The sequence below is a fragment of the Myxine glutinosa genome, chromosome 13 (assembly GCF_964187855.1).
Source record: "Myxine glutinosa chromosome 13, kmMyxGlut1.1, whole genome shotgun sequence".
Lineage (NCBI taxonomy): Eukaryota > Metazoa > Chordata > Myxini > Myxiniformes > Myxinidae > Myxine > Myxine glutinosa.
In genome coordinates, this window is record NC_136273.1 from 79,513,353 (window position 1) to 79,523,343 (window position 9,991).

General features: G+C 44.6%; 1 protein-coding gene across 2 annotated transcripts in view; it reads left to right on the forward strand.

Moving 5' to 3' along the window:
* The window catches only part of LOC137439041 (uncharacterized), an 86,070-nt gene that overhangs the window by 61,549 nt on the left and 14,530 nt on the right, over window positions 1-9,991 (forward strand). For both annotated transcript variants that reach the window (XM_068134649.2, XM_068134650.2), the window contains exon 19: window positions 5,247-5,393. In XM_068134649.2, coding sequence (XP_067990750.2) covers window positions 5,247-5,393 — 147 coding nt within the window. The remainder of the gene's footprint in view (window positions 1-5,246; window positions 5,394-9,991) is intronic.

The window sequence follows — 9,991 nt, forward strand, 5'->3', positions numbered from 1 at the left end:
GGTGGAGGGTGGTTAGGGGGGTGAGGGGACAAGGAGAGTGGTAGGTGGTTAGGGGGGTGAGGGGACGAGGAGGGTGAAGAGTGGTAGGTGGTTAGGGGGGTGAGGAGACGAGGAGGGTGGAGGGTGGTAGGTGGTTAGGGGGGGTGAGGGGACGAGGAGGATGGAGAGTGGTCGGTGGTTATGGGGGTGAGGGGACGAGGAGGGTGGAGAGTGGAGAGTGGTCGGTGGTTAGGGGGGTGAGGGGACGAGGAGGATGGAGAGTGGTAGGTGGTTAGGGGGGTGAGGGGACGAGGAGGGTGGAGAGTGGTAGGTGGTTAGGGGGGTGAGGGGACGAGGAGGATGGAGAGTGGTAGGTGGTTAGGGGGGTGAGGGGACGAGGAGGGTGAAGAGTGGTAGGTGGTTAGGGGGGTGAGGGGACGAGGAGGGTGGAGGGTGGTAGGTGGTTAGGGGGGTGAGGGGACGAGGAGGATGGAGAGTGGTCGGTGGTTAGGGGGGTGAGGGGACGAGGAGGATGGAGAGTGGTCGGGGGTGAGGGGACGAGGAGGATGGAGAGTGGTCAGTGGTTAGGGGGGTGAGGGGACGAGGAGGGTGGAGAGTGGTCGGTGGTTAGGGGGGTGAGGGGACGAGGAGGGTGGAGAGTGGTTAGGGGGGTGAGGGGACGAGGAGGGTGGAGAGTGGTAGGTGGTTATGGGGGTGAGGGGACGAGGAGGGGGGAGAGTGGTTCGGGGAGTGAGGGGACGAGGAGGATGGAGAGTGGTAGGTGGTTAGGAGGGTGAGGGGACGAGGAGGGTGGAGAGTGGTAGGTGGTTAGGGGGGGTGAGGGGACGAGGAGGGTGGAGAGTGGTAGGTGGTTAGGGGGGTGAGGGGACGAGGAGGATGGAGAGTGGTAGGTGGTTAGGAGGGTGAGGGGACGAGGAGGGTGGAGAGTGGTAAGTGGTTAGGGGGGGTGAGGGGACGAGGAGGGTGGAGAGTGGTAGGTGGTTAGGAGAGTGAGGGGACGAGGAGGGTGGAGAGCGGTAGGTGGTTAGGGGGGGTGAGGGGACGAGGAGGGTGGAGAGTGGTAGGTGGTTAGGGGAGGAGGGGACGACGAGGGTGGAGGGTGGAAGGTGGTTGGGAGGGAGGTGGAGGGTGGAAGGCAATGGTGGGAGGGTTGAATTTGTGAGGTGGAAAAACTTTTTCGGTTTCCAATTGTTTTTTAATTTAATGTCCATTCAACTCTGTGTGAAACTATCACGCGGCCTGGCAAGATGGCCGATTGAGGTATGCACACTCACCTCTGAGCTGTGTATCCTGCGTTTGTATCTTGCCCCAGCGAGAAACTGTCAGTCTGTCATCCTGGTGTTTCGCAGGCAGGCCTGGGCAGGCCTGGGCAGGCCTGGGCATCAATGTGCGTGCCATCATTTGGATGTTCGAAACTTTTATTCGGATGCTTTTGATGGATTCGAATCTTCACCAAAATCGAATCCATTCCTCCTTGTCTCACCCAACCTGTCCACCAAGTTTCGTCCAAATCCGTCCTTAACTTTTTGACATATCGAGCTATATATCGTTTTTGGCCCTATCTCGATCTCAATGGTGAAGAGTTACTTTAAAATTCTCACATCCAGATGCTGATCTGGATCTCCACGAAAATCGAAAATGATCTCTTCCTTGTCCCATACTCAACCTTTCCACCAAATTTCGTCCGAATTCGTCCACAACTTTTACAAATAACACGTGCACAAACAGACAGGGGTGAAAACATGGCGTCTATCCACCTTCGGCAACAAGGAGCTAACAACTCCATTTAATCAAAATGGCGGTGAACTAAAATCAGATTTTTTTTTCTTCCAAGGTTCAGAAAATACACAATGGCCTACTCTTGTGGACGGATATTAAGGGATCTTGGACATGCACAACCCCAATGCATACAAGGCAGATCGATGTGTCCAGCCGAAGAACATCATGTTCCGAGATGCGGTGTACCCTCTGTTGGCAAAGTACCACAAACGCCACATTTTAGCCTAATTTGACTCCACAGGGAAGGATGATGGATCCTGGGACTGGACTGCTGGAGGCTCAGGTAATTAGCCATCCCATCAGTGTTGTCGCTCAGTATACAAACACCCAGCCTTCCATGGAGGTCTCCCATCCAGGTGCGACCCTGCATCCACTTGGAACTCACCTCTGAGATGGTCGGCAGCATCCTCCATTGCATTAAAGGCCAATTGGTTTGTTCGAAGCCCACATGGTCATTTCTAAGGCCTCAAAACGATTTCTTGACAATGTGAGATTTGGGCTAAAGTGGAAATAAGATTCACGAACTTAGTTAAAGTCTTCATTTAAAAATATTCATTAAATAATGAATAATTAATTAACTTTTTATTATTAAATAATTGAAATTCTTAACTTTTAATAATTTAATTATAAATTAACATTCTTAACATTATTTATTATTGTTATTATTTATTATTATTATTTATTATTATTTATTTATTATTATTAATTTATTATTATCATTATTTATTATTATTATTACCTTTTAATAATCAACATTATTTAATTATAAACATTAAGTAATTATAAATTAACTGCCCCATAATTAACTTTTTGAATTAATTATTATTATTTTTTAAAATTTATTTTAATTAATTTAGTTAAAATAACATCATTGGTTGTGGTAAATAATCTTTTGTAGAAAGTAAAATGCAAAAAGAAAGCTTGCTCTTGCCATTTTGTAAGCAAGCAGCGACCTCTGTTGGCCACTGGAAGCCATTGACCACCTGCATCTCAATCTTTTTGAAACACCGACATCCTCCCTCCTTCCCTTCTCCCAATATTCTCCGAGATAATAAACAGCCTCACTTTTTATCGCCTCTCTGGGCTCACACACACCACTAGACTATCAAGCCTGGGTTTGAATACCGACCGTGCTGTAAACTGTCATCCTGGTGTTTCACAGGTCAAGGTGATTCATCAATGTGTGTGACGTCACTCGGATGTTAAGCTGGGTGTCCCGTCTACTGGCATTCGTTGGTGGGTGGACGTTAAAGATCCCACTCAAAGTGTCCTTTGTGAAGAGTAGGCGAGCTATCACATACACCATTAATAAATTACAAATTCCTGCCTCAACCAGCAGAGGGCACTGCATCAGCACCACAGCCACACCCTTGGCCAACGATGCTGCACCTCAACCTTGTGCGGAATATGAACGAACAACCAATCACCTCACCATTATCCAAGGCTGTGAAAGAGGAGAGGGAGAGCAGAGGGACGGGGAGTGAGAGAGGCCTAAAAACACGTTAAAATGAGTCCCAACAAAAACATGAGCTAATCTACGGAGTCGCAGATTGAATTTATTTCTCACGAGCACATGGGCATTTTAGCTCTTCCATGAGCCTCGATCTTGTACACACAAAAAAAAATGGGTGAATGACTTCTTATTTAGACGAGCGCAGACAGATAAAGCTTTACTTCAGTTTTATCAACTATCATATAAAAAACACATCAACAACATCAAATAGCCATATTATATCAACTTTACTTCAGTCCACGGAATACAGATTTCAGGATGTTCGACTCGCGTTCAAATCGTGTAACCATAGAGACACACTCACAATAGCCCAAGAAAAGCCATTGTTTTATTTTTGAAAATACAAGTACATATGATTAATAATATATAAATAATTATATTTATTATATTATAATTATAATTACTAGGACGTGCCCGTACGTGGGTGCCCGTACGTGCGTGCAAAAAAGCATGCGTGCAAACAACAACAACAAAAAAAAACTTTGAAACCACGTGGCAGTAACGACCACAGAACCCCCCCCTCTATTTACATGAAATGGTTTGGTTCATTCGCAACGACCACAGAACCCCCCCCTCTATTTACATGAAATGGTTTGGTTCATTCGCAAAGCCAAAGCGAACGGCGAACGGCTAAATCGCCATAGCTCGGTAACTACTTCTCCGATTAATTTCAAACCTTGAAAAGGCACATCCTCGGGTCCCCAGCAATATACCTGGCAAGTTTCAAGTATATCGGACCGGTAGTTGTCGAGAAACAGCGGTCACAGACAAACACACACACACACACACAGACACACACACACACACACACAGACACACACACACACAGAGATTACTGGAATTATAGATAGATTATATAAATTATGCAATTATATAAATGTACTTTTTATTTATACTTCGCTGACGGGAATATTAAGAGCCGCCATATATTAAGCGGATTTATATACATGTATATACACACATCATGCTGAGAGCCACATTCATTTAACCATGGCAGCATTCGCAAGCATCAGGATATGAATGAACTTCATGGTTATATTTGGGTTGCGTTTTACTTGTTTGAAGAAAATCGGCTTTCACAAAATAATAATACCAAAACAAGTCGTCGGGCTGAGGATAAGAGTCTTAACAATTAACAAAACAATAACATTGATCTTTTATACCCCCATTAATTCACCCCAGATCCACTTTTTTTAAATACCGACTTCTTTCCTGGAAGTCCGAGCAGTGTCCATGTGTTTTATACCTCTCCCACCCCCACCCCCCTTCCCAGGCTCCTCCACCCAAGCCCCCTCCCTCCCACAGATCTCCCGATGTCCCTGTTCTCTGCTGTTGTACTTGTGTGCTTCCCTCTCTCTCCCCATCTTGTCTCCCGCTCCCTTGATCATATGTTTTTGTGTCGGTTTGTTTTTATGTGATTAATGTTAGCTCTTACACGAGCCTCGATCTGGTATACAAAAAACACAAAACAAAAACAAAAACACAAGATGAAGATCGGTGTTGTTCTCCTTCTCTTCCCTCTATAAGGGGTGAGGTCCAATGGGACCATGCTCCTGCGCTGCCTTGCGCACGATACTCCTCCACTTCCCACTGTGCTCCGCCAACTCTCTCCACTCTCCAACCACCCCCACCTTACTGATGTTCCTCTTCACACAATCCTCCCATCTCATCCATGGTCTATCTCCTTTCCCCCTACCTCGTTCCCTCCACATGTCCGCTGTCTTTGCCATTCTCTCTTCCTCCATCCGCACCAAGTATCCAGCTCATCTCAGTCGGCATTTCACCAATCTCCCTGTCAAGCTCATCTGCACACCAATATCCTCCCTCAGTTCATCCATTCTCCTTCTATCCACCCTCTTTACACCCACAATCCTCCTGTAGAATTAAAAATCTAAACAAGAAAAGCAATTCATTGGTCAAATATTTATAATCAGCTCTACCCTCTCTCCTCCAGGCTGGCGGTCCAGGAACACTGGGAACTCTGGGTAACAAGGGATCTCCTGGAAAAATTGGAGAACATGGAAGGCCAGGGAAACGTGGGCTGACTGGTGTGCAAGGGGATCAAGGTCCACCAGGCTGGGATGGAAGTCCAGGTGTGCCGGTGAGTACTTGGATATTTTTTTATTATTGAATGAACTGCTGTCATTATTATTGTTGTGCTCCACACCTGACATGGATCCTGAGATATGGAGACCATTTCCAACTCTAGGGCCAAATTACGGCCAAAGTGAGCGGCAATTTTAATCAGGAGGAATCAACGTCCTATTCATTCTGGAACAAGAAATCCATCGAAAATGGGAAGAAATTCCTGAAACTTTCCAAATCCACTCCAAGATGGAATAGTTGCACCATAAAGAGGCATCCAAAGGAGGAAAATTCAGGAATCATTCCACCTTTTTTATTTTTTTGAATCAAAAATTTTGCCATTAAATTTTAGAATATGAAGCACGATATTTCAGAAAGTTGTGGACTGTGGATAGATAAAGACAAGTGTAAATTATGTGGTGTTTGTTTGTCCCTCCCTATGTTATACATGAGCACCACTTGACCACAGCAACCTCGGTAGCCTTCTCCCCAGGAGGGATGGTGTAGTGTTGTACTGATAGTGTCGCTGCTAGTTAAAAGGCTTACAGAGGTCAGATGACCTCAAGTGATTTAAAAAACTTGTATTTGCCAATAAATAATTAATAGATCAAATCAAAGTTAATTATTATCAGCCATGAATTTCATCATTGGGTGTGGCAGCTACATTCAAATGTAAGGTGTGCACAGAGGGAGCTGCAGATGGAGGAAATGTTGAGTTGGATCTTGGAGACGGCGTGAAGCTGGAAGGTGTGAAAACATTTTGTTACCTCGGAGACATGCTGAATGGAGAAGGTGGATCAGACTCGGCAACGGTTGCTCGAGTGAGATGTGCATGGAAGAAGTTTCGGGAACTGAGTGGCGTGCTGATGAGGAGGAGAGTGTCGCTGAAGCTGAAGGGAAAGGTGTATGCTGCATGTGTGAGAAGTGTTATGATTTATGGGAGCGAGACATGGATAATGAACGTAGAGCAGCAACGAAGGCTGGAAAGGGTGGAAATGTGAATGGTTCGGTGGATGTGTGGAGTATTGTTGAGAGAGAGGAAGACAAATGATGAATTGCGAAAGATGATGGGAATAGAGCCTGTGATTGATGCTGTGAAGAGGAACAGGTTGAGATGGTTTGGTCATGTGTTGAGGAAGGATGAAAGTGACTGGTTGAGAAGAGTGATGGAAATTAATGTAGTTAAGGAAGTAGAGGACGGGGAAGACCGAGAAAGACTTGGCTAAAGATGGTGGAAGAAGAAATGCGGGCAAGGGGGTTAACAAGGAGAGATGCAGAAAATAGGGCAAAATGGAGAAGATTGTCATGGGGACCGCAAGGCTAACCCCGCTCTAGCAGGGAAAATGGCCTTAAAATGCATGTTGTTGTTGTTGTTGTTGTTGTTGTTGTGTTGTGTCCAATTAATTTGGGAATTAAATAATTCATCATTAAAGGTTGTGTATATCAGGCTGGGATACATCATAACAGTGTGTGTGTGTATGTATGTGTGTGTGTGTGTGTGTATGCATGTATGTGTGTGGATATGTATGTGTATGTATGTGTGTGTGTATGTATGTGTGTGTGTGTATTTATGTATGCATATATGTGTGTGGATATGTATGTGTGTGTGTGTGTGTGTGTGTGTGTGTGTATGTATGTGTGTATGCATGTATGTGTGTGCATATGTGTGTATGTGTGCATGTATGTATGTATGTATGTATGTGTGTGCATATGTATGTGTGTGTGTGTATTTATGTATGCATGTATGTGTGTGGATATGTACAGTCACGTGAAAAAGTAAGTACACCCCATGTAAAGTTTTGACTTTTTCAACATATTTCAACATACAGCTATTTGATCTTCATTTCAACAATATTGATAGATAAAGGTGATATAATATAACAAATATCATGAAACATTTACATTTTGGAGTCCATTGTATAATTTAAATAAACATAAATGCAAATTTCGAATGTGGAAAAAGTAAGCACACCCCTACATTTATCACTACTTCAAATACCTAAAATTAGAATCAGGTGCACCAGCTCAGGTGCAAATGATTAGAACATCGTTAGAGAGGATCTTGGAGGAACCTGTCTTATTTAAACCTCAGATATTTAGTTTGGTTTGCTCTTTGTTGTTGAAGTGTGCGGCGTCACCATGCCTAGATCAAAAGAGCTCTCTGAGGCCTTCAGAAAGAAGGTTATAGATGCATCCGAGTCTGGGAAGGGATTTAAAAACATCTCCAAACAATTTGAAATCAATCATTCGACTGTCCGGAAGATCATCTACAAGTGGAGAAGATTACAAACAACTGCCAACTTGTTCAGGCCAGGCCGCCCCAGCAAGTTCAGCTCGAGAGCAGACCGCAAGATGCTGAAAGAAGTCTCGAAGAACCCCAGAATGTCATCACGGGACCTACAGGTAGCTGTTGCCACTGTTGATGTCAAAGTGCACGAGTCTACCATTAAAAGAGGCTGCACAAATTTGATCTACATGGGAGGTGTGCCAGGAGGAAACCTTTGCTGTCCAGAAAGAACATCAGGGCAAGACTAAAGTTTGCCAATGAACACCTCGGCAAAGACCAGCACTTCTGGAACAATGTGCTCTGGACAGATGAGTCAAAGGTAGAGCTATTTGGCCAAAGTACCAGAAGACATGTTTCGCGAAAACCTAAGACAGCATTTGACCACAAGAACCTGATACCAACTGTAAAGCATGGTGGTGGAAATATTATGGTTTGGGGCAGCTTTGCTGCATCCGGGCCAGGGCAGCTTTGCTGCATCAGAGCCTGGGCAGCTCACCATCATAAAATCCACTATGAATCCTTCATTGTACCAGAGGGTTCTTGAGGATAATGTGAGGCCATCTGTCGGAAGTTGAAGCTCAACCGGAGGGTGGACCTTGCAACATGACAATGATCCTAAACATACCAGTAAATCTACCAAGGAATGGCTGAAAAGAAAGAAATGGAGGGTTCTGGAATGGCCAATTCAAAGCCCGGATCTAAATCCCATCGAGATGTTGTGGGGGGATTTGAAACGAGCTGTGCATGCAAGGAAACATTCAAATGTAAGGTGTGCACAGAGGGAGCTGCAGATGGAGGAAATGTTGAGTTGGATCTTGGAGACGGCGTGAAGCTGGAAGGTGTGAAAACATTTTGCTACCTCGGAGACATGCTGAATGGAGAAGGTGGATCAGACTCGGCAACGGTTGCTCGAGTGAGATGTGCATGGAAGAAGTTTCGGGAACTGAGTGGCGTGCTGATGAGGAGGAGAGTGTCACTGAAGCTGAAGGGAAAGGTGTATGCTGCATGTGTGAGAAGTGTTATGATTTATGGGAGCGAGACATGGGTAATGAACGTAGAGCAGCAACGAAGGCTGGAAAGGGTGGAAATGTGAATGGTTCGGTGGATGTGTGGAGTATTGTTGAGAGAGAGGAAGACAAATGATGAATTGCGAAAGATGATGGGAATATTGCCTGTGATTGATGCTGTGAAGAGGAACAGGTTGAGATGGTTTGGTCATGTATTGAGGAAGGATGAAAGTGACTGGTTGAGAAGCGTGATGGAAGTTAATGTAGAAGGAAGTAGAGGACGGGGAAGACCGAGAAAGACTTGGCTAAAGATGGTGGAAGAAGAAATGCGGGCAAGGGGGTTAACAAGGAGAGATGCAGAAAATAGGGCAAAATGGAGAAGATTGTCATGGGGACCGCAAGGCTAACCCCCGCTCTAGCAGGGAACATGGCTTTAAAATGCATGTTGTTGTTGTTGTTGTGCATGCAAGAAACCCCTCAAACATCACACAGCTGAAATAATTCTGCATGGAGGAGTGGGCAAAAATTTCTCCGAGTCGATGTCAGAGACTGGTAGACATTTATAAGAAACGCCTACTTGAGGTTGTTTCTGCCAAAGGGGGCAATACCACCTATTAGAGCCAGGGGTGTACTTACTTTTTCCACATGCGAAATTTGCATTTATGTTTATTTAAACTATACAATGGACTACAAAATGTAAATGTTTCATGATATTTGTTATATTATATCACCTTTATCTATCAATATTGTTGAAATGAAGATCAAATAGCTGTATGTTGAAATATGTTGAAAAAGTCAAAACTTTACATGGGGTGTACTTACTTTTTCACGTGATTGTATGTGTGTATTTATGTACGTGTGTGTATGTATGTACATGTGTGTGTATGTGTTTGTACGTGTATGTGTGTGTGTATGTGTGTGTATGTGTTTGTGCGTGTGTGTGTGTATATGTGTGTGTGTGTATGTATATGTGTGTGTGTGTTTGTATGTGTGTGTGTTTGTATGTGTGTGTGCATGTGTGTGTATGTGTGTGTGTGTTTGTACGTGTATGTGTGTGTGCATGTGTGTATGTGTGTGTGTATGTGGGTGTGTGTGCATGTACTTGTGTGCATGTGTGTGTGTGTGTTTGTGTGTGTGTGTGCATGTGTGTGTGCGTGTGTGTGTGTGTGCATGTACATGTGTGCATGTGTGTGTGTGTGTGTGTGTGTGTATGTATGTGTGTGTGTGCATGTACATGTGTGCATGTGTGTGTGTATGTGTGTGTTGGTACGTGTATGTGTATGTGTGTGCATGTCTGTATGTGTTTGTGCATGTATGTGT